At 45.7% G+C, this 21,068-nt stretch overlaps 4 protein-coding genes across 9 annotated transcripts; 1 reads left to right on the forward strand and 3 right to left on the reverse strand.

Moving 5' to 3' along the window:
- Positions 1–1,437: 1,437 nt before the first annotated feature.
- Positions 1,438–6,129, forward strand: TSSK4 (testis specific serine kinase 4). 2 transcript variants are annotated; one of them, XM_027843172.1, is made up of 4 exons: positions 1,438–1,965; positions 4,429–4,643; positions 5,032–5,431; positions 5,913–6,129. In XM_027843172.1, the coding sequence occupies exons 1-4, from the start codon at positions 1,438–1,440 to the stop codon at positions 6,081–6,083; spliced, it is 1,314 nt and encodes a 437-aa protein (XP_027698973.1). In that variant the 3' UTR covers positions 6,084–6,129. The 2 variants fall into 2 exon arrangements, with proteins under 2 accessions (XP_027698973.1, XP_027698974.1); XM_027843173.1 differs by lacking the exon at positions 1,438–1,965 and having other exon boundaries at positions 5,068–5,431.
- Positions 6,130–6,911: 782 nt separating this feature from the next.
- CHMP4A (charged multivesicular body protein 4A) lies at positions 6,912–10,289 on the reverse strand. 4 transcript variants are annotated; one of them, XM_027843087.1, is made up of 6 exons: positions 10,204–10,289; positions 8,630–8,779; positions 8,360–8,537; positions 7,811–7,925; positions 7,512–7,647; positions 6,912–7,288 (listed from the first exon to the last, which is right to left on the reverse strand). In XM_027843087.1, the coding sequence occupies exons 1-6, from the start codon at positions 10,271–10,273 to the stop codon at positions 7,233–7,235; spliced, it is 705 nt and encodes a 234-aa protein (XP_027698888.1). In that variant the 5' UTR covers positions 10,274–10,289; the 3' UTR covers positions 6,912–7,232. The 4 variants fall into 4 exon arrangements, with proteins under 4 accessions (XP_027698888.1, XP_027698887.1, XP_027698890.1 ...); XM_027843086.1 differs by having other exon boundaries at positions 8,630–8,782; XM_027843089.1 differs by lacking the exon at positions 10,204–10,289 and adding an exon at positions 9,285–9,391.
- Positions 10,062–13,706, reverse strand: LOC114028799 (magnesium-dependent phosphatase 1-like). Of its 2 annotated transcripts, XM_027843093.1 has the most exons (6): positions 12,932–13,706; positions 12,656–12,716; positions 12,456–12,566; positions 10,774–10,881; positions 10,585–10,670; positions 10,062–10,429 (listed from the first exon to the last, which is right to left on the reverse strand). In XM_027843093.1, exons 1-6 carry the CDS (start codon positions 12,966–12,968, stop codon positions 10,350–10,352), a joined length of 483 nt encoding a protein of 160 aa, XP_027698894.1. In that variant the 5' UTR covers positions 12,969–13,706; the 3' UTR covers positions 10,062–10,349. The 2 variants fall into 2 exon arrangements, with proteins under 2 accessions (XP_027698894.1, XP_027698891.1); XM_027843090.1 differs by lacking the exon at positions 12,656–12,716.
- Positions 13,707–13,807: 101 nt separating this feature from the next.
- Positions 13,808–21,023, reverse strand: NEDD8 (neural precursor cell expressed, developmentally down-regulated 8). The gene is made up of 4 exons (XM_027843094.1): positions 20,907–21,023; positions 14,607–14,654; positions 14,367–14,449; positions 13,808–14,176 (listed from the first exon to the last, which is right to left on the reverse strand). The coding sequence occupies exons 1-4, from the start codon at positions 20,922–20,924 to the stop codon at positions 14,080–14,082; spliced, it is 246 nt and encodes an 81-aa protein (XP_027698895.1). The 5' UTR covers positions 20,925–21,023; the 3' UTR covers positions 13,808–14,079.
- Positions 21,024–21,068: the final 45 nt, after the last annotated feature.

A 21,068-nucleotide genomic window follows, 5' to 3' on the forward strand; every position in this document is an offset into this window, starting at 1 on the left:
CCAAAGGGTTATTTAGGGTATTCGTGGGTCATGGGTGAGGTAAACCGATTCTCTCACTTTGGTACTTAGCCCAAGAACATTCTCCAGGGAGGAAAGACTACAAATACCACCACCATTGCCACCCCCAATTCAAATGCCATCAAAATAGCTGGGGGGCATTGTGTGGCATCATTTCATGCCTTAAATTCAAGGAAGGAAAATACTTTGGAGAAACTCATACTGAGTAAGTAAAAAAAGAAGTATGGGAGACAGGAAAACCTCTTTGACTTTGATGCAGTCTGATGCTGGTTGTCCTCTAACTCTATTACAAGAAACAACTTTGTTCAGAGAGAGGGGCCTAGTGGCACAGCCACCCCAAGGCACTGGGTATTTGCCCTGAGGAGAACTTGAGACTTTTCTATAATACTTAAACCACCCACAGAACTTCCCTTCCCCCTATTCCTGACGATAGATAGATGCTAGAGTGTGACTAGGCACTAGGCTACTGTTTGGGGATGGGGGAACCCAACTCCTGTTTACCCATATACACCTATCCTTCTCCAGCCCTAATCCTAGTACCTGCAGGCTTCAGCTCTCCACATGTACTGCTTCAGAAGGCTTCCTAAACAAATGATAGCTGTTACAAAGCCAGCCAAGGGTTAGAGACAGAATCATCCTGATTTCCCATCTATATATATATGGAGAGAGCCAGACTAACCTCTGAGATGAATGGGGCTTCTTTACTTAGAGTGATGTTAGATTCAACTGTGGGTTCTACTCCTCTTCCTGCCTAGGATTATTTCCTTTCTAGGGACCTCCTGCTCAAGCAGAAGATTGGAGAAGACCTAGTGGATCTCCTTGCTGTAATGATTCCTAGGCAACTACCTATTTTCTGGAATTGGGAATGTGACCAGCATAAGAATTTATGGCTTGAGACCCAGCAGGGACAAACTATTTTAGTGAAGGATTTAGAATTGTACCGGATGATTTATACTGTAATCTGTATGTATGGTTTTCCAGCAGAGAGGAGATAGAAGGTGCCTGCTGCTCTTGGAAAAAGTTAAAGAAAGTTAAGAGTAGAAGGGGCCTAAGACATCACGTCATCTAACCCCTTCATTTTATAGCTGAAAAACTTGAAACCTGGACAATTAAATAGCAAAGCTCCATTTTGTGATTCCTAAGTCCCCTGCTCTTTCCACTGCACCTCACTGAGCTAGCCTTACTGAGGAAGGCTGTCCTGTCTCTCCAGAACAGTTCTTCAACAGCCTTTATTTCCTCCCCAGCCCCTTTGAGATGACTGACAGTGACCACCTGGTTTATCATAGATCATGAACCTGACACAGGAGTAAGGCTCTGTGGAGGTATCTCACCCGGAGCTGGGGAAGGCCCCTGCAGGTTCCCAAGCCATGCTCCCTTCTTGAGCTATGTGGCCAGTAAGTGTGTGGAGAGCAGATTGTGATGTGTGCGGAACATGGGAACAGGGGATTCCGTAACCAGGAAGAGGAAGAAGGAACAACAGCTACTGGAGACAAAAAGAGCAGTCCACCCCTCTTCCTTCCTCTCCCCCTCCAAGTTCCTAATAGAGAACAGAGCCCTGTGACCCCAGCCGGGGTAAAAATACAGGCAAGCATTTGGGGACCGGCTTCATTTTGGCACCGCAGCCCCCAGCGGCTAAGGGCATCAGCCTCCCTGGACGTCAAAGGCAGCTTCGGTGAACGTAGCCCTCCGCAGGTCAATGTCACTCCTACCAGGGGGCGATGGGATGTCAGCCAGATACCGAAAAAACCACCATCATCCCATCAGACCCGCCACAATGTCATGGAAGAGTATGGCTATGAAATAGGCAGGGTGATTGGTAATGGCTCTTACGGCACGGTCTATGAGGCCTGTTACACTAAGCAAAGAGTCCATGTTGCTGTCAAGGTCATCTCCAAAAAGAAAGCTTCTGAGGACTATCTTACCAAGTTCCTGCCCCGAGAGATCCAGGTGGGGATGGGAGAGGGAGGCAAGAGTTTGGAGGGAGGGGCCTTCATCAAGATGGGGCTAGGTGACCCAGAGCCCCCCAAAACAGGGCTGAACCTTATCCATGATCCATTCATTCAACACGTAGTCATTAAGCCAACCTAGATTTCCTGATTCCAAGACTAGCATTCTTTTTGAGATAACCATGTTGCTTCCCTCAAATGCCATCTTCTCCAGGAAGCCTTCCCAATTCTCCCCATTCAGCAATGACCTTCCCACTTGAACCTCCCTTAGGATTTTGTTTCATACCACACTAATGTACTTATAGATGAGACAGTGCCCTCTTTTTTTTGGCACTTATCTAGTAGAGGGATAATACATAAACATAGGTAACCATAATAATAGCTAACATTTACATAGCACCTACTACATGCCAGGACCTGTGCTAAGTGCTTCACAAATATAATCTTATTTGATCCTCACAACAACCAGATAGGTAGGTGTTCTTTTTCTCATTTTTACAGTTGAGGAAACTGAGGCAAACAAGTGACTTGCCCAGGGTCACATAACCAGTAAGTGTCTAAGGCTAGACTTGAACTCAGGCTTGACTCCAGGTCCAGTGCCATGGCCACTGTGCCACCTAGGTAGCTGCCTCTGTAATGTATGGTATTATACAATAAATGCATCATTACATGACTGGGGAACATTGGATTTGGAACTGAGACCTGAATCTCAATCTTGCCTTTGGTGCTTATTAGCTGTGTGACCTGTGCTGGCTACTTAATCTCTCTGACTTTAGGTTTATTTGTAAAATGGGGTGGACTTAATCCATAGTATTGTCCCTTCAAGGGTTGTTATGAAGACCAAATAGGATGATTATATAAAGTGCTTTGTCAGCCTTAAAGTGCATTCACTAATTGGTGTTAATAATTATATTATTGATGTGGATTATAAAAGACGGGTAGGAATTCAGCTGGACAAGATGGGAAGGGAATGGGTTATGGATTAGAGAAGAGCATTCCAGGCCCAGGGAGCACTGGAGGGGGCCTCAGGGCACGTGGCCTTTGGCAGGACACAACTGATTTGACTGGAGCTCAGAATGAAGGACAGAAATTTGAGATAAGATGAGGGAGTTAGGGTGGTATCTTGAATGCCAAAGGAGCTGGAATTTTGCTCAGGAGGCAATAGAGTAACTTGGGGTTTTTAAGCAAACTAATAAATCTAAGAATATGGATTATTATTCTGACTGATATGAAGGATAGGTTGTGGGGAGGGGGAAAAGTGGATGCAGAAAGACTTACAAGGAGGCTAGTTCAGGAGTCTGATAGGGTGATAATGTATCCACTTGCACTAGAAAAATGGCAATAGTAATAGAGAAGAGGGAATAGAACCAACAGTGTGGCAGACATGAAATCAAAATAATTTAATAACTAAATGGATATGAAAGGTGGGTGAGAAAGGAGCATGAGAGAGAACACCGAAGTTATGAACATGGAAGGCAGGATAACAGGTAAAACCACAGGCTGATACAATGGAGTCAGAAGGAAAAATGGGTGTTGGAGGAAAAGACAATAAGCTTCGCTTCACACATGTTGAGTGTAGCATGGGCCATTCTGGTGGAGAAGTGCATGAAGAGCCCTTTGCAGAGAAACTGTGGTTGAAGCCTTGGGAGAGAATGAGTTTGGCAAGAAAATGGGAGACAAGAAGAGAAAAGGGTCAAGGCAAGACCCCGGAGAAAGATACACATTAAGAGGTTAGGGAGAGAAGGTGTAGACAAGATCAGAGGAGTGGTTAAGATAGGTAGAAGGAGAAGCAAGAGATGGTCTATGAATCCAAGGTAGAAGAGAGTGTGATAGTCAAAACTGGGTTAAAAGCAGCAGTGAGCTGAAGGTGGATAAGGACTGGAGAGTAGCCATTGGATTTGGTGATATGTAGGCGGTGACTTAGAGAACAATTTCAATAGCAAGCTTGAAATAGAAGGAAGACTGATTGCAAGGGGTTGAGGAGAGTGATGAAGCAGAGACATTTGATACAAACTCCACTGATCCCAGGCTATGTCCGATCCTCTTTCCACCCCAATACAGACCCTCCTATGTCAAAAGGAAAAGAGCCTAAAATGCTGATATGGACCAATCAGCTCACCTCTGCAAACCATTTGACTCTGCTCCATGAAGTTAGATGGCCTGAGTCAGAGTCTTGGCTTCACCACTTACTCGCTATGTGACCTTGGACAATCATCTCACCTCTCTGACCCCATTTCCTCATCTGGAAATGATAATATCTTCACTCTCTCACTGGTTCATAAGGTTGCCTTGAGATTCAGATAAAGTCCAGGGACGTTAAAGAGCTTTGTAAGCTATAAAGTCTTATGTAAATACAAGGAATCACTATTGTTAATAACTTTGCTATAAAAGGAAGGAAAGGGTTGAGAGTCAAGCCATGAGCCCTCCTCTGCCAGGTCTGATGAACTCCCTTCCTTGGGACCAGGTAATGAAACTCTTACGGCACAAGTACCTAATCAACTTCTACCAGGCCATTGAGACCACATCTCGTGTGTATATGATGCTAGAGCTGGCTCAGGGGGGTGATGTTCTTGACTGGATCCAGCGCTTTGGGGCCTGCTCCGAGCACCTTGCCGGCAAGTGGTTCTCCCAACTCACCCTGGGCATCGCTTACCTGCACAGCAAGGGCATCGTGCACCGGTGAGGGCACTGCCATCTGGGACTTTATGACTCCCAGAGGGAGGCTGTCTCACTGCAGCTTAACTAGCCTCCTCTCTACTAACCTCTTACCATACCCACACCCCTATCTCCTATCTGAACTCCCTTCTCATCATTCTCCCCACAACTAGGTCAGTCTTTCCTTCTCCATTTCAATTATCTGTTTAAGGAATTTAGAACCCTTTGTGTCCAGAGTACTATATAGAGAAGCTCTACAACCCCCAAGACCCTTGCCCTCTGATACTCATATTCCTAGACCTACTCCCCCCACCCATAACCCTAGCTCATTTTTCTTAACTCCACTCCTTCACCTCTATCCTCTGATCCCTGACCCTCTAGCTCCCAGCCTAATACTAACCCCTCTTCCCAGCCCCTGCCTGACCCCCAGGCCTTCTGCTGCTGGTAGGGACCTAAAGTTGGAGAACATGTTGCTGGATAAGCGGGAAAATGTGAAGATCTCTGACTTCGGCTTTTCCAAGATGGTGTCAACTGATATCCAGACCCAGGAGAGACCTTCCCAACACCTCACAGGCTGCTTTTCCCACCTCAGCCGGACCTACTGTGGTAGTTTCGCCTATGCCTGCCCAGAGATCTTGCTGGGGTTGCCCTACAACCCTTTCCTCTCCGACATCTGGAGCATGGGTGTCATTCTCTATACCCTGGTTGTTGCCCGTCTACCCTTCGATGACACCAACCTAAAAAGGCTGCTTCGACAGACTCAGAAGGAGGTCACCTTCCCAACTAACCACCTTATCTCTCAGGAGTGCAAGGTGCTGGCCCCCCTGGGAGGGCTGGGGCCCTTGGGCTGACCCACAGAAGGTGGGGTATACATCCAAAAGGGACCACAGCAGGGTCAGGGGAAGGCTCCATTCACTGTATGCCAGGATCCACCCCAGGAACCTCACTTGCTCCCACTGGTCCCATGCCCAAAGCAATAGGGAAGGCCAATGGAAATAATTAACCCTCTCCCTCCAGATCAGAAATTAGTTGAGTATAGGAAAACTTAAGCTTCCATTGTTTCAAGGCAGAGGATATTGTCAGTCCCTCTTCCAAGGATCCAGATGTCTCCCTGCACTTATCCCTTATCCAAGCATTAACTCTGGGCATATTCTAAGGGAATCCCAGTCTAGTCCTCTCCCCAAAGTAGTATTGTGGGCAGTCCTGCTTCTGTCTCAGGTCCAGATGCTGCCATTGCCTGGGCAGCACAATTCAGGGCAAGCTCAGCCATGGCCTCTCTCTCTCCTGTCCCAGAACCTGATTCACACGATGCTGCACCAGGCTGTCAATCGTGCTACCATCCTGGACATCGTCAAGAACCCCTGGGTGCTCAAGTTTCAGCCAGCTCGGCCTCACCATGAAATCCAGTTGCTAGAGGTCCTGTGTCTACCACAAAACTCCACCACTACCGATACTGCAAGTTGAGCAGGACTGGTGAAGAAGGCAGAAGAGGGGGTTAAGGCAGGAAGTTGGGGGGGAGCCCCAGGACTCCTCCCTCTATCCACTTTTTTTTATACAAGAAATCTAATTCCCATTTAATTTTATCAGTGGGGTGGAAAAAAGAAATTATTCCCCAGGGAAAGCTTAGAAAGAGTCACTTCTAGGCTGTTATAGAGGTTGGCCTCCATCTGTAGTCTGCAAAGGTATTTTAAACTTAAATACTGGACTGTGCTTTCTTTAAAGAAATGTACGTATGGGTTGGGGGGGAGATGGGGAAGAAGTATCTTGGTTCTGCATATCTCCTCCTTTAAACTTTAAAAGGTGCTGACAACCTCCTAGGTGTACCCTTCTTATCATTAAGGTCTCTTGTATTATCAAAAATGGAAAAAGGGAGCCAAACTGTGGGCTTGTCTTAGGATCATAGAATCACATTTAGAGCTGAAAGTGATCTAGTTATTGATTATCTAGTCTGGCACCCTCATTTTACAGAGGAAGAAACTGAGACCAGAGAGGTTAAATGACTTCCCCAAAAGTCACAGAGGTAGCAAGTGGCAGACTCAGGATTTGAACACAGGTCTTCTTGACTCCAAATCCAGCCCTCTTGGTAAAAGGGTAATTGTACTGCAGAAATTCAGTGGCAACACACTAGAAGAGTTTGATCAACTATGGCGTTGTCTAGTTACATTTTACAGATCAATAGAAAACATTCACCTGATGTACATAGTGAGGAGGCTAGGATATCCTACAAGCCCATTCACTCCTTCTCTCTAAGTAAAGAAACTGGACAGGGACCTGAAGTAGGCACCCAGGGGCTGACAAGACATGGCAGACAATGGGGATCCATCTGCCCAGTTTTATTGAGAGTAAGGGCCTTTGTAACAGCTTCCAGTGAAAAAATGGTCCAGGGACTTTTCTCCTTCCCACCTTCCCCACCTTCCCACACCCCCGCCCCAAACAGAAAAACAATCCTACTCTACAGGTGTGCCAGGTGAGGCATCAAGTCTCTCAGGAAGGGTCAGACTTACTACCCTCACCAGTGCCTCATGAGGTTTAAACCCTTCAGCTCAGTACATTGGCACTTGGGGAAAAAAGAGGGGAATTGGATGGAGTTTCAAGAGCATCAAGGCATTCTCTTCAGGATACCCAATCAACTAACTGCTTCAGTTCCTTTTCCTCATCAGCCTTGGAAGCTAAGGGGAAAAGAGACAAAGAACAGAAAGGTTAAGTTCCCTAGAATTCTCCAACCAGCCCTCCCTATGATAACTTAAGGGACCATGAACCAACTTTCCTGACATGGATCTTAACAATGTGAGGCTACTACCTGTCTCAAGACAGGAGGGGATATTACCCTTCCCACAGCCAATGTAGTAGCCAGGGCTGTTCCTCTGGCCAGGCAGTGAGAGTTCTCAGTACCTGGACTGGTGGGTAAATGAGTAGAGGGGACATCAGGCAGCATGGCTGGTGCTGATGCTTCATCCTGTCCTGTATTCAGCAGCTCCTGGTTCAATTTCTCCTGCTCGAGTTCCTCTAGTTCCTCCAGCAGCTCATCCTGGAAATGGAAAATCCAAAATTTTATCAGGAAACCCTGTACTGCTAAGAATTCACTGCAAAGACTCAAGGCTTCAAAGTCTCCTCCCCCAAAGCCTCACAAATCCTCCACTGCTATACCTGGATTCCTTCTACAAGCCTCAACACTACCTCCATCCAATTACCTCATCCACATCATCCCCAAAGCCCACAGGCCGAGAAATAGCATCAGAGATTTGCTGGGCTATTTCCTGCTGCTCTGTGATGTCAGACATCAGCTCATCCACCTTGTTGATGTCCCTGTGGGTGGAGGTATAGGTAAAAAATCAGGGTAGATCTTGCCTTTCATCCTGTGGTGGAAAAAAGCCATTCCCATTCCCCTTGAAGCCTCACGTCTTAATGGGCCTAACACTCCCTGGCAGAGGGAACCAAGAGAAGTCTGCAGATGGGTGGGAACATGTTGCAAAGAAAAGATATATAGACTCTCCCGTGTTGAGAGGGGTGGTTTTTTTGTTTTGTTTTTTTTTAAAGAATCAGGTATTCTAGCCTGCTCCTTTCTACCATGTGTCTTAACCAGGGGAAGGGAATGCTTTGAAGTAGGGAATTAGATAACCTGTAGAAGATTCTATGATTCTACAAAGAAAGGATGTGAACCTGTGGCCAAGCCATTCTTTCCCCAGTGTCTGTGCCCATGTCTGTCCTTCCCCTCCTTTCCCCCCCTCCCCCGTACCCACATGTCTTGGTGGGCCTTGCTCATGGCACGGGCAGCCAGCCCCATGGTTCGAAGCACTTCAGCATTGGTGGTGGCATTCTCAATGGCTTCCCGCTGGAATTCCAGGGTAGATAGAGTCCCATCTGTCTGTGCCAGCTGTTGTTCCAGCCTCTTCTTTCTGCGCAGTGCCTGCAGGGCAGCTGACCCAGCCCACAGCCCACCCATAAATGCCAGAAGGCCCCGGGCTCTTCCCCCTCCAATGGCTCTGTCCTCTATACCTTTCCCCTAATACCTCTCTTGTTCTTGGTCCCATGCTTCTTGGCAGTCTGAAGTTCCTGCTGGATCTTTTGCTCTAGAAACTCCTGCTTCTTCACCAGTATCTTTTCTGTCTCCCGCAATTTCTGAATTGCCTCTTCAGGGCTTGGATCCTTCTCCTTCTTCCCTGCTGGGTCCAATGGAGCAGGGGGCAGTGTTGAGTAGGGAAAGCTATTCCCAATCACTTTTAGCTCCCGGTTCCCATTGGCCATAGCTGGAGAAGGGACCTTAGGTTGCTTTCCAAGCCAGAGAACTTGTGTTGGAGGGGAGGGGGTGGTGATAGCAGGGGTGGTAAAGAGACCCTAGCCAGGAAGTCCTGACCCAATTAAGAGACTGGTCTGAGCCAGGAAAGGGTCCAATGTGCCCTATACTCCTCAAAATCCTGAACACTTTCCTACTTAAGAGTTAGAGGACACAGTGGGGGAAAGGAAGGTGTTTCTGGGAGGTCGCTGGCTGGTAGATCCCAAGGCTGCTGGTGGAGGGATTAGTGGCTTCTTCCCTCACAGCCTCTCGGGTTTGGATGACTTTTCTACCCTGCCGAGCATCTTTCCCAACCCCTTAGAAAAGCAGGCCCCCAAAGACGGGCAGCCACACCTCCATCTACATGGAGGCAGGGTTCTGCTAGGGCTCACCCCTGCCAAAGAGCCTCCCCAGGCCACTCATCCTGATCCCCGGATCCCTGAGGAGCCTCCACCCCTGACTTGGCTTCGGCCTCCTCGAGCCCTTCCCACTTCCGCCTTTCCCAGAGGGGACGGCCCCTCCCGCCAGCCCCGGCCAATCCCAGTCCAAGGCTCTGGCTCATCATCATAGGGAGTCTCCAGCCCGGAAACCTGGGAAAGTGTGCCCAGACCAGCGTGCTTGTCACATGATGGGAGTCACCTGACTAAACACCCTCCCCCCCCACCCCCCCACCCCCACAAAGTTTTAAAGGGCCCCAATGTCTCCAGGGCAGTCACTGAATGGGAAGAGCTGTTTGTCCCAGGAGGCAGAGCTGGAGGACACTGATTTAGATCTGACAGGGCTTTCACCTAGTCTGAGCCCTTGTTTTACAGATGAGGAAACTGAGGACCACAGGCAAGGTGGAAAGTTGTGGCTCTGCCCTTTCCCTCCCTGGGTCCCTGTCCCAGGGACTCATGCTCATGGCACCTGCCAGAGCACCTTTCAGGCCCTTCCCAGCTCTGCACCTCTATCTATTTGATGGCCACAGAGATCAAGCCATTTGCCCAAGGATGGGAACCCACGTGCTCTAAGCCCAATCTCTCCTCTTCTCCTTCTTGGGCAGACACAATCCTAGAGGGCCCAGGGCACCAGACTGGCACGCACTGAGCCTTTCCCAGGTTGCCAGGTCCCTTTCCTCCAGAGTGAGCTTTGGTGTGCTTGGATAGAGGCAGGCAGAGGAAGTGCAGAAGTGTGTCATAGGAAGTTTTATTTGCTGTGAGGAAGGGATGTTGTGATAACACACCAAGGAACAGACAGCACTGGGAAGCAAAGCCTGGAATCAGTCCTGGGCAGTGTTGTTGGCCCATATACATGACGACAAAGAAAACTTACACCAAGGGAAGGGTCTTGTATGCTCACACACAGATGTTTTATACAATTCACAGATGACCTGAAGATGCATTTCTCATTCTTGTTCTCTTCCTGCTGGTGTCCATGGCCAGGGCTCCCATCTGCAGGGCTGAATCTGAGAGTCTGTCTCAAGATTTCGCAAATGTTTCTAGGCCTTTAGTCAGAGTGTGCAGACTCATTTCACTCTGGACATGAATACAGGTGACACCTCGGAAAGAATGACATTTTATGAGATTAGTCTTACCTCTTTGCCATTTTGGGGCCCTTAGCTGGCATGCAAACTAGCCACCCCCAAGCCTACTCCCACCCTATGTATACTTATATACCTAAGGCTCCTTTCCCCCCAACAACACCATTCAGTACCCAGTTTGCTGACATCTATAATGTTCCGCTTCTCGTCATCAAAGAAGATCATTTCAGAGTAGGGAATACCGCTCTTCTGCTGCAATCTGAGTGGAACAGGACCATGTGAGGTTAGATTCCCACTCCCACCATGCCTGTCAGGTAGAATCGGTCATATTTTTCCTTTCCTTTCTTCTCATCCCTGAGTACCTCTCAAAATGTGTGACTTTGCAGCCTGGATAGATTTCCTTGTATGCAAAATATTTAGTGAGGTCAAAAAGCTCCAAGAGCTGATTGGCTCCTCGAATCTCACCGGTCCTAAATTGAAGAAACAGGAAATGAATGAAGTCAGAGATACAAAGGAAACTTGGAAAAAGCAACAGATGAGGAAATTAGGAATGCTAAAACACAAAGTTGCACAAATTAATATCTATTGTTGAATTATCAGCCTCTCAAAAATTTACAATGTAGTTGCAACACTGGAGAGGTTTCCCTCCCCCACAGAACTAAAATATGATCAGACTGGAACCAAAGCAGAATTTTGAAGGTGCCTTCACAGCTGCCAAAACAATCTTCTTAATATGTAGGTTTGACCACTGACTCTCTCCTCTTTAAAGGAGATAATACAGATTCCTCAGCTTTTTATTTCCAGCCATAGGCTCTTGTGATCTTTAGAGCCTTTTCTAATCCCAGTTGCCCTTTTCCAGTATTTCACTTTATTCTTTCTATGAATGGTATATCCCTATTATGTCACATCACTAGTTATTTCCCAGTCTCAGCTTGAACTCTCCCACCTCAATGTTATTTGGCAGTTAGACATAGAATACAAATGCCTCTGGAAAATGAAAAGTGAGTAACAGAGAACAATGAAGGGACACATGGTGGCGTGGGAGCAGGCTGCAGTACGTAACCACATATATGTTATACATGAGGAACTCTGAAGAAACAGGAGAGTAAAAGACATCATTAAAGAACTATGTGATAGGTAGAGAAGATGGGCTGATCACATGGCAGGAATAGAGTGACAGGTGGGCAGCCAGAGTGTTCCAGGAGAAAGTCAGAAAGTCTTGGGTTCAAGCACCACCTCTGACACATACTGGCTGTGTGACCCTGGGTAAATCACTGAACTTTTCAGTGCTCTAAGTAATTTTTTAAGACTATAAACTGTATTTTTAAAAATTAAATTAAATTTTATTTTAAAATCCACATCTTCTCCCTCCCACACACAACCCTTTAAGAAAGCAAGAAAAATAAAACCTGTTATAAACATGTATAGTCAAGCAAAACAAATATCTTGATTGTCCATAGCAAAAAAAAAAAAAAAAAAGCCTTTATCTATACCCTGAATCTATCACCTCTCTACCAAGAGGTAGGTAAGCACATTTTATCTTGAGTCCTCTGGAACTGTGGTTGGTCATTGTGTTGATCTGACTTCTTAAGTTTCCCAAAGCTGTTTGGAAGACTATATATTGTAGAGAAGGTATGGACATGGACTGGTAGAGCTTTGCTCTAACAGCTCTCTGTAAGTGTGAAATACGGCCGTTGTCTGGAATGCACTACCTTTTCGTCTTCAGTTTTTAGATTCTTTCTCTGCCTTCCAAGCTCATATTAATTACCATCTTCTCCATGAAGGTCTTTCCTGATAGATCCAGCTGAAAAATTCTCTCTCCCCATACTCAAAGACTGGTCTGGCCTTCTCCTTTGCCCCCATCATACTCTAACTTGCATTATAACTATTCTTTATACTTGTTATATGCTTCCCACGTCTGGCACATGATGAACGTTTCTTGAGGGCAGAGTCTGTGACATTTTCAAATCTTTGTATTCCCAATCCCTTAGCATGGAGTAAAGTGCTCCACAAAAATGTGCTGCATTGAACAGGCAGTCCTTACCGGGAGGCAGCGGCCATGGTCACCCCCAGGCCATGCAGACGTTCCAGGACATCGGGCACCTCTGGATATAGCCTAACCATCTTCTCATTGCTGTCCCGCACACTCCCATCCCTAGACAGGGGCAGAAGAAAGACTCAGATTTAGCCCCCCTCCCCTCCATTCAGTCCCTGAGCCTTGGCCCCGCCCCCACCCCACCTCACCTGCTCCTGTGGAACGGGGGCTCCACATGAGTGTCAACCCAGAAGGGCCAGAGAGTGTAATCTGCAAGGAAAAGGGGGTGGGTCTTAGCCGGCTCGAACCCAGGGAGGATCTGGTCTAAGGCTCAGAGGGTGGAGCCTGAGGGCTCAGGAGTCAAGGAGGCGGGGCTTAGCGGGGATAGGAATGATGGTTGGGGGCCTACTTGACCCCAATGAGGGATAAGGAAGAGAGGACATCTGCAGTGGCGTGCACCTTTTCCCTCTACGCGGTGCACATACCCAGGTCGAAGACTACCAGCCGCGGAAAGCGGGTCATGGCGGGCGGGCGCTGGGCACCTGCAGGAGTAGTACACTCTGGCAGCTTTCAGCAAGCCACCATGTTTGACCATAGAGTGAAGCCAGCTAGAGCACCGGTTCCCGGAATCTGTCCCGAAGCCATTGGCGCCACCCAGAGTTGGAGCTGAGGCATGGCAGAGGACGCTATAAGCACAGCGCCCCCAGAGTTAGTACTAGGAATGGCCGTACAATCCTCCCACTGGCCGGGATCTGGGTTGTGGATAGGCTTTTTTCACTTTAGTATAAGTCAGCACCTCCTTCCAATCAGTGATAGGATTATAAATGAGTAGCTGGAAGATCTGATCTAATCCTCATTTTACAGATGAAGAATGCAAGGCCCAGGCCAACTTGTCCTGCCGTACAGGCACTTTAATTTGGCACTGCTGGGGCTGGAACCCAGACCCTCTAACATTAAATCAGTTCCTTCCTTCTTTGAATAGTGAAATGCCCAAAAGACCCTTCTGCTCTCCATTACTCCAAGCCGCCTCTCTCATCCCCATCTTCTCAGGCACCAGCATCCCTCCCTCCTCACCTCTCACAATAACTAAGCCATAACATAGAGGCAGGTAGAGCAGAGCCCTAGATAAACACTCCCTCTGTAGAACAGTGGTCATGAAAATCATAGAATGTTGTATGAACCCATCTCCCAGGACCAGCAATGTTAAAATTTAGCTATCCTGTTCTTCACCATCAATAACAGGACCAAATTTACTCCAAGGCCCTGGAACAAATGGCCCCATTTTTTTCTTTAACATGCCCCTTGTGCCTGATGGGTCAATCGATTGATTACATTTGAGCACAGTTGAGGAAACATTCCAGGAGGCTGGGAAAAGTCTTTATTAACAACCAGGACACAGCCATGAGGGAAGGGGCAGGCGAGACCACAAACTAAAAACCAACAGCTAGCAAAGGGCCCTGCAGGCCCAGAGGGCTGGACTCTGGGGTCCTCACAGACCTCCCAGCAACAGACAGAAACACCTGGGCATCTGTCCTGGGGAGGAGGTGGTGGTTCTGTTGTTCCAGGAAGTGGAAGGGTGTATGGCGCATCATTATAAGTGATGGGGTAAGGGGATAAAGTAAAGGGAGGTCCATCACCGCCCAAGGCCACCTCCCCCACGAAGAGCCAACACCAAATGGAGGACTGAGCCCCCTTGGATCTTGTAATCAGCAGCTGTCTTCTCGTCGTTCCTGGAAAAAGAGAAAAAAAGACAAGGTGGCGACAAAGTTTCATCCTTCTTGGAACTATTTCATAGGAAACCTGCCTCTAGAAAGAATGAAGTAACCTCTGCCTCCCCACACCTCCCATTCATTTCCTGATCTCGGCCATGGCTCCTTTATCTGTACAACTACATGACCTTTACTCTCTCACTAAACTCACATCTGTTTGCCACTGTAGATGAGTCGCTGCTGCTGTGGAGGAATTCCTTCTTTCTCTTCTACCCGCTCTTTGATCCGTTCCACCTTCAAGGGGATGAAATGGAAAAGGTTACTGAGGGATGGGGCCAGGGAAATGGAGAATAGTTATAGGGAAAACACTTAGGTACACATACAGAGCACACAGAAAAGGGGAGAGGGACACGAAGAGATCATAGTAACTGAGGGGAAGGGAATACATTACCTTGTCTGTGGGTTCAATGTCGATCTCAATTTCCTTTCCTGTCAGCGTCTGAAACAGGCAAGGGCTTTGTTAGTGTCTGTAGCTCAATTTACCTGTATATAATTACTTTCCTGTTGACCCAGTATCCAGGAATCTACTGCCATTAACTAGATGCACCTTATCAATGGACTTGGAAAACCAAACATCTTGGTGTCCCTTACATCTTTAATTATGTCCATGGTCATTAAATGTTTTGATACCTGGTCTATTTTGGACTACCTATTCCAGTCACCTCTACTTGTCATTTTTTAGAAGAACAAAATTCCTCACCAAAATCAAAGAGAATACTGGTTCTGCTTTTGGTGAGATATCAATGATAGGTGTCCTAAGAAAACTAATTAATGGCAGAAACACAAAGACCAGATGGGGCTCTGGTGTACAGATAACCATAAGGATCTTCACAGATTAACAGGGATCATCTTTGACTAGACTTCAAGAACCACTAATCATTCTCTTCCTCAAAAATCTTTCTCCCTAAAATTTTAAATCCAGACTCTCTGAGTGTCTTGGCTCTCAACTAATTCCATTATATGCCAGTGTCCCTCACCCAACACAAGCCCAGAACTGTACCTTCAACTCTAATTTAAAATAAAAGTAATCATAGTTAGCATTTATATAGCACAAAGGTTTTCAAAATATTTTACAAATATTATTTCAGTAATCCTGGAACGTAGGTGTTATTATTATCCTAATTTTACACACAAGGAAACTGAGGCAGTCAGTTAAATAACTTGCCCAAGGTCACACGGCTATTAATGTCTCAGTCAGCCAGATCTGAATTCAAGTGTTCCTGACTCCAGGTCTAGTGCTCTATCCACTGTGCCATCTTTGTACAATTGCAAAAATCAAGACCCAGGCTGTCTGCACATAAGCCAGATCCCTGACTTGGTCTCTCCTCTTGTCAGAGGTTTTTCTAGGCTAAGCAAACATTAAGTATCAATTCAACCTTCTTGTAACCAATGCTTCCCCTTGCCCTCCTGCATTGAAAAGTGTGTGTGTATTTATACATTTGATTCTATTCTCACTCATCATGGATACATTCTACATCTTTGGACCATAGCTTTATCATCTTGATCCTCTACTGTGTTTCCTGAGATCACTGTCTCCAATGTTCTCCCTTTATTTCCTAACACATCCAATCTATTCTTTTTAAGAAGATATACTCTCAGAGTGGGCAAAGGATAACTGGACAAATGTTACAGTGCCACACACTCATTGGTGCTGCTAAACAACTTTATTTTTATTTTCTACTCATATATTTGTATTTAGTATACATTTGTGGGTCTAATCCACTCAATTAAAATGCTGGTACTGAAAGGAAGAAGAAGAATGTTCAAACTATGCTTTGTTTATTTCTATCTAACTTGCCTAATCAAGCTACGGCACCCAATATGCACTCACTCACACATAAGCCAGGAAGATAATGGATGTGCAGTCCTCAGATTTACATCACATGATGTGAGACAGACCATTAGAGAAAAGAAAGATTCTCTTGCCCATGGGGAAGTCATAGGGTCACAGATCTAGAATTGAAAGAGACCTTAGACTCCATCTAGCACAACCCTAAAGGCAAAGAATTATTTTTGTCTTTCTGTACCCCATGCCTAGCATAGAGAAAGTCCTTAATAATTGATTGATATACAGATGAGGAAAGTGACATCCAGAGAAGGGCCTTGCCCAAGGCCACAGAGGAGTTAAGTACTGAATAGACCTATAAGGGCAAATGCTGCATTACCTCTTTTTCATCTGAGAGGCAAGAGGAGCAGGAGTATAGGAAATCCTTAGCCTCTCTGGCCTCAGGTCCCTGCGGAGTCTACTTCTCCAACCTACTCTTTCCTCAGATACCCACTTCCTACCTGGTACCAGAGTATACACAAGAGCTAGTCTTGCAAGGAGCCCTTTCTTTCAAATTTCCTGTAGATACCCTCACTGCTCCCCTTCCCCTTTCTTCCTCCTGGATGCTGGTCCCCATCTCCACTCTCATGGAAAAAAGCCCTGAGCCCTTGCCCTACTCCAGCCTCATACTTAGCCAATGGTAAGGGAGACACTTTGAATAAGCAGGGAGTTACGAACTGCAATCTTTCCAGTAATGTGGAAGACCACTGGACCTTCCCATGTCCCCTGCCATTATAAGCTCCAGACTCTTGGGCATTACCATCTGATCTGCTGATGCAGTCTAAGGACCTATGGGCTTTGCTATCTGCTTGACTATACTCTGAGCCCCCCTGGGTCTTTGTATCTGCTCTGCAGCTGAATTCTCCTGTATATTGCCTTCCCAATCAGAATGTATGCTCCTGAAGAGCAAAAACTGATCTTTCCATAATTTATTAAGCACATAGTAAATCAGGAAACTATCAATCACGTGCTTAGTAATTACTTTGTTCATTTATTCCTCTGGAAAATTTTCATCATCTGAAGTCAGAGGAATGGAACAGGCTGTCATTCTCCAGAGCACTGAGGCCCTTCACTATCTGTATATTGTGACAACTTAGGGCAGAGGGGCCTAGATACTATCAGTGCCCTAGAGATGGCCTTCTCTGAGGGAGGTGCCCACGGACATGGAATGTTGTAGAGGCTGTCAAACACAGCTGCCATTTTCCTGGCAAGCAGCTGTGCTTCCTTCTTGACTTGTACAAGACACTCTACCTCCTCCATTGGGGCTCTCACTCTTAACTGGTAAGTTCACTGATCTATCTGGGTGCTCCCAGTGACCTCCTACTGCTTTCTAGCCAACTTCCTTCCCCTGACACCCACTTTTCTGAGTTCTACTCTGAAGAGCAATCAAGTCAACATGTTAATCAGCTGTCACATAACTTGCCATCCCTGTGATTTTCCTGATCACCACTCCACTGGATACATTATCTTCCCCAATTAGAATGTAAAGCTCCTTGAAGCCAGAGAATGTCATGCTTTTGGTATCGCTTACTGCACAGCTTGATATCTGGCACCTATAAGTGCTTAATAAATGCCTTTAAATTTATTCATCATCCAATTTTTGCCTGGTGGGTGAATTCAATCCCATTCAGCTAGTACCTGCTGAGTTATTGCTTAGCTCTATGGAGGACATAAAGTACAAGATATGGTCCTTGCCCTTACCAGAGAGATGGGATATAGAAACATGAAACTATCAGACACAAAACCAAGAGGGGAAAAATAAAAAAGTATGCACTTAAGTGCTAAATTGAATAAAATCAAGTATAATAATTAATAGTTTTATGGAAGCTTCAAAGTTTGCACAGAACTATACATATATTATTGAATTTGATCCTCACAGTAACCCTGTGAGCTAAGTGCTATTCTTATCCTCATTTTACAGAGGAGGAACTGAGGCACCAAGAAGTTAAAACATGATTTGCCTCAGGTCTCACACCTTACAAGTGTCTGATGCAGGATTCAAATGAATGAGATGAAGTGCATATTGGAAAGAGACTGGTTTAAGATGAATTCAGTGTTTGGTATAGTTTGAAAAGACAAAAGATGTCTAAATGGAAATGTCCAACAGGCGGATGGATACATGGGAATAGAAGCTGGATGAAAGACAGATATATTTGTTCAAAAAATGAAAGCAGTATCAGTATCCAGAGAAAGCACTGACTGATCCTTGAGGAATAATCAGTTTATGAGACAAAAAGAGCCAGTGAATAAGGCAACAAGGGATCAGTCAGTGAGGTAGGAAGAAAACTAAGATGGTAAATCATTATAAAAGCAAAAGATGGAAAGAATTTTAATAAGAGAGAGTGCTCAACTTTATCAAATGTTGCTGAGGAGAAATAAGAGCAATTGGAATTTGGGGAGATGATCATTAGTAACAGCAGTTTTAGCAGCCATACTAAGCACAGAAGCCAGATTTTCAGAGGGTTGGAAGAGAAGAAAATGGAATAAGCCAGTAAAAGATTATTCATTCAAGAGGTTTAGCTGTAAAAGAAAGAAGATGGAAGGGGTAGTAAGACTAAATTATTTTATTTAACCCTGCATAGAAGACAAAGGAATAAGGAAAGGAGTTTGTTGAGGAGTTAAGATTGAAATGCTAGATCAAAATTAGTAAGGGATGGAGACAAATCAACCCCGAGTTAGAAGCAATTATGATCAAGTACAGATTTAGGGAAGAAAGAAGATTTTTTTTCTTGAGACTGGAGAAAAAGATGAGAGATGAAAAGACTTATGTTAAAGTGAATATGAAGGTATGAGGGAGCCATATTGGATAGCCTCAATCTACTCAGTGAAGTAGAAGGTAGGTAGAATTGGGAAATGAGAAGAAGGCTAGAACAGGTTATTGTGGGAGTATGCTAGGAAGTCACTAGTATTGCGAAGCAGAGTTGAAGGTTAGGATCACAAATTAGAGCATAACTCTGAGGTCATCTAGGTTGACCCTGTTATTTTACAAATAAGGCAAAGAGAAATTAAGTGGCTTGCTCAAAGTTACACAGGTAACAAGTGACAGAGCTAGTGTTTGAAACAGGTCTAGTTTTTCTACTATAGCATGCCATCTGGTTGTACCCCATGAATGATCACTCTGAAGCTTTGGAAAAGGAAGTTTGGCAGAAATTAGGTTTGATTGGCCTCCTGAACCATATACCACAATATGCTCCAATGAATATATGACAAAAATATAAAAAGTCACATCATTGAAAAAAATTAGAGAAAAATAGAAGTACTTTGCAAATCTATGGTTTAGAATTCTTTCACTAAATAAGGCATAGGAGTGATCATAAAATATAAAATAAATAGCTTTGATTACACAAAACTGGAAAAGACCTGCAGAAACAACATTAACACAGCTAGGATAAATGGAGGGGGAGGTAATAGTTAGGAAAGCATTGAGATAGCTGCCCCAACAATGTAGTGTAGGCAGGAGGAAAGTTCTGGTGCTGATGGTGGGGAGAGGAGATGAACAAATGAATGGACTAGTGGATGGAAGAAGAGTGGCATCCGTCATGTCTGAGCAAATGATCCTTTGTAGTCCCTTCTTACAATATAGTCTTTCCATAAAAGATGGCATATATATGTATAAATATTACAGAATTAGGCAAGTCATTAATCAATGGTTTCCCCTTTCTTCCCCCTTCCCAAGTTTCTATCCCTTTTATCCAAGTTATGGTATTGATTAATCAGCTGCAGAGGAGAAAAGGAAGATTTCAAGAAGGGGCAGAAAAGAAGCATCCATTGGTAAATATGATATATCACAATTCAGAAAAGAAGGGTTTTTCAGGAAATATGAGCTGTTAGAAATAATGAGGAGAAAGTGACCTTTTATATATATAGAAGGTACAACAGAGGCAGTTTTAGAGGAAAGCTGATGTTAGTCCCAAATACTGGGCACTAAGAAATGACCTTTCAGTCCAAGGAAATGAAGCTGATAGTGGGAGTACCTGGTCACTGTCCCTCTCAGAGTCAGGAAAATACTCCCAATTTAGTCTCTTGGAGAGAAGGCTTGATGCCACTAATGAAGTCAGTATGTCTTTCAAAGATTTGGTTCAAATCTCAGTTCTATCACTACCTGTGCAATCTTGAGCACACTCTCAAATCTTTCTGGGCCTCAGTTACCTTATGTATAAAATGCACTAGATAATGTATAAAGTTCCTTCCAGCTCTAAATCTTATGACCCTTAACAAATGAGGCAGGGCCAACTACTTAAGAGCCAAAGTCACGAGTGTGCACTACTGAGGGATAAGTTAAAAGAAGGGGCTGGAAGGAAAAAAGGTAAAACAGAAAGAGTCTGTTTGGTGGTTGAAGGACAAGGTTAAAAAGGCAGTGAAAAGAACAATGAATTTGGAGTCAGAGGGCCTGAGCTCAAAGCCTGCCTCTGATGCTGGGGACGTATATAACCGTGGGCGAATTGACCTCTCTGGGCCTCAGTCTACTCCTCTGCAAATTGAGGCAGTACCAGACGGCCTCTTTAAGTCTCCGCTCTAAATTTATGGCCCTAAATTTCAGATCTGCGCATGAGAGGACGGGGAAGAGAGACGCACACAAACCCAGCCGGGAGCTAGCCAGGGAGCAATGTGAGGAAGGGAGCAGGCTGGAGGCTGGAGGCGCGGCCCTGCCGCCCCTGGCCCGACGCGGAGTTCAGGATCAGGCCTCTCGAAGCCCCCCAAGCCGGGCTCTGCCCCAGTTTCCCATCACCGCTCGCGCCCAGCCTCGGGGTTGTCAGTGTCCTATAGCCCTGGGGGAAACGTCTCGCTCTTTGGTGCTCTGCCTCTCAGGGTTGGAGCAGTCAAATCCCGTCCCACTGCTTCCCAGCAAGGCTTAGAGGCTCCCACCTTCACTTTGATCAGCATCTTCCCCCTGTAGCCAAGCCTCTTGTGGATGAATCGCTACTGCTGCCGCCGCCGCTGCCTCCGCTCTCCAGCACTCCGCCTGCAGGAGACTTCCGCTTCCGGGTCACCGTTTGGATTCCAGGCCTTTGGAGCCCTCCGATCTGA

The sequence above is a fragment of the Vombatus ursinus genome, unplaced genomic scaffold (genome assembly GCF_900497805.2).
Source record: "Vombatus ursinus unplaced genomic scaffold, bare-nosed wombat genome assembly UNPS02014894.1, whole genome shotgun sequence".
Taxonomy (NCBI): Eukaryota; Metazoa; Chordata; class Mammalia; order Diprotodontia; family Vombatidae; genus Vombatus; species Vombatus ursinus.

What these genes read in the sequence shown, in the direction of transcription:
- LOC114028799 (XM_027843090.1), bottom strand. Translation starts at nt 13,041, where the DNA reads ATGGTCAAACATGGTGGCTTGCTGAAAGCTGCCAGAGTGTACTACTCC. An exon ending in ACCATGGCCGCTGCCTCCCG is followed by an intron (nt 10,882 to 12,455) that starts GTAAGGACTGCC and finishes TCTTCAATTTAG; the next exon opens with GACCGGTGAGATTCGAGGAG. An exon ending in TATAGATGTCAGCAAACTGG is followed by an intron (nt 10,430 to 10,584) that starts GTACTGAATGGT and finishes ATTCTTTCCGAG; the next exon opens with GTGTCACCTGTATTCATGTC.
- TSSK4 (XM_027843172.1), top strand. Translation starts at nt 1,438, where the DNA reads ATGTGTGCGGAACATGGGAACAGGGGATTCCGTAACCAGGAAGAGGAA. An exon ending in AGCAAGGGCATCGTGCACCG is followed by an intron (nt 4,644 to 5,031) that starts GTGAGGGCACTG and finishes CCCTCTTCCCAG; the next exon opens with CCCCTGCCTGACCCCCAGGC. An exon ending in TTATCTCTCAGGAGTGCAAG is followed by an intron (nt 5,432 to 5,912) that starts GTGCTGGCCCCC and finishes CTCCTGTCCCAG; the next exon opens with AACCTGATTCACACGATGCT.
- CHMP4A (XM_027843086.1), bottom strand. Translation starts at nt 10,273, where the DNA reads ATGCATCTTCAGGTCATCTGTGAATTGTATAAAACATCTGTGTGTGAG. An exon ending in TTGGGGATGATGTGGATGAG is followed by an intron (nt 7,648 to 7,810) that starts GTAATTGGATGG and finishes TTCCATTTCCAG; the next exon opens with GATGAGCTGCTGGAGGAACT. An exon ending in TCATTTACCCACCAGTCCAG is followed by an intron (nt 7,289 to 7,511) that starts GTACTGAGAACT and finishes TTTTCCCCTTAG; the next exon opens with CTTCCAAGGCTGATGAGGAA.
- NEDD8 (XM_027843094.1), bottom strand. An exon ending in ACATTGAACCCACAGACAAG is followed by an intron (nt 14,450 to 14,606) that starts GTAATGTATTCC and finishes ATCCCCTTGAAG; the next exon opens with GTGGAACGGATCAAAGAGCG. An exon ending in ATCTACAGTGGCAAACAGAT is followed by an intron (nt 14,177 to 14,366) that starts GTGAGTTTAGTG and finishes CTCTTTTTCCAG; the next exon opens with GAACGACGAGAAGACAGCTG.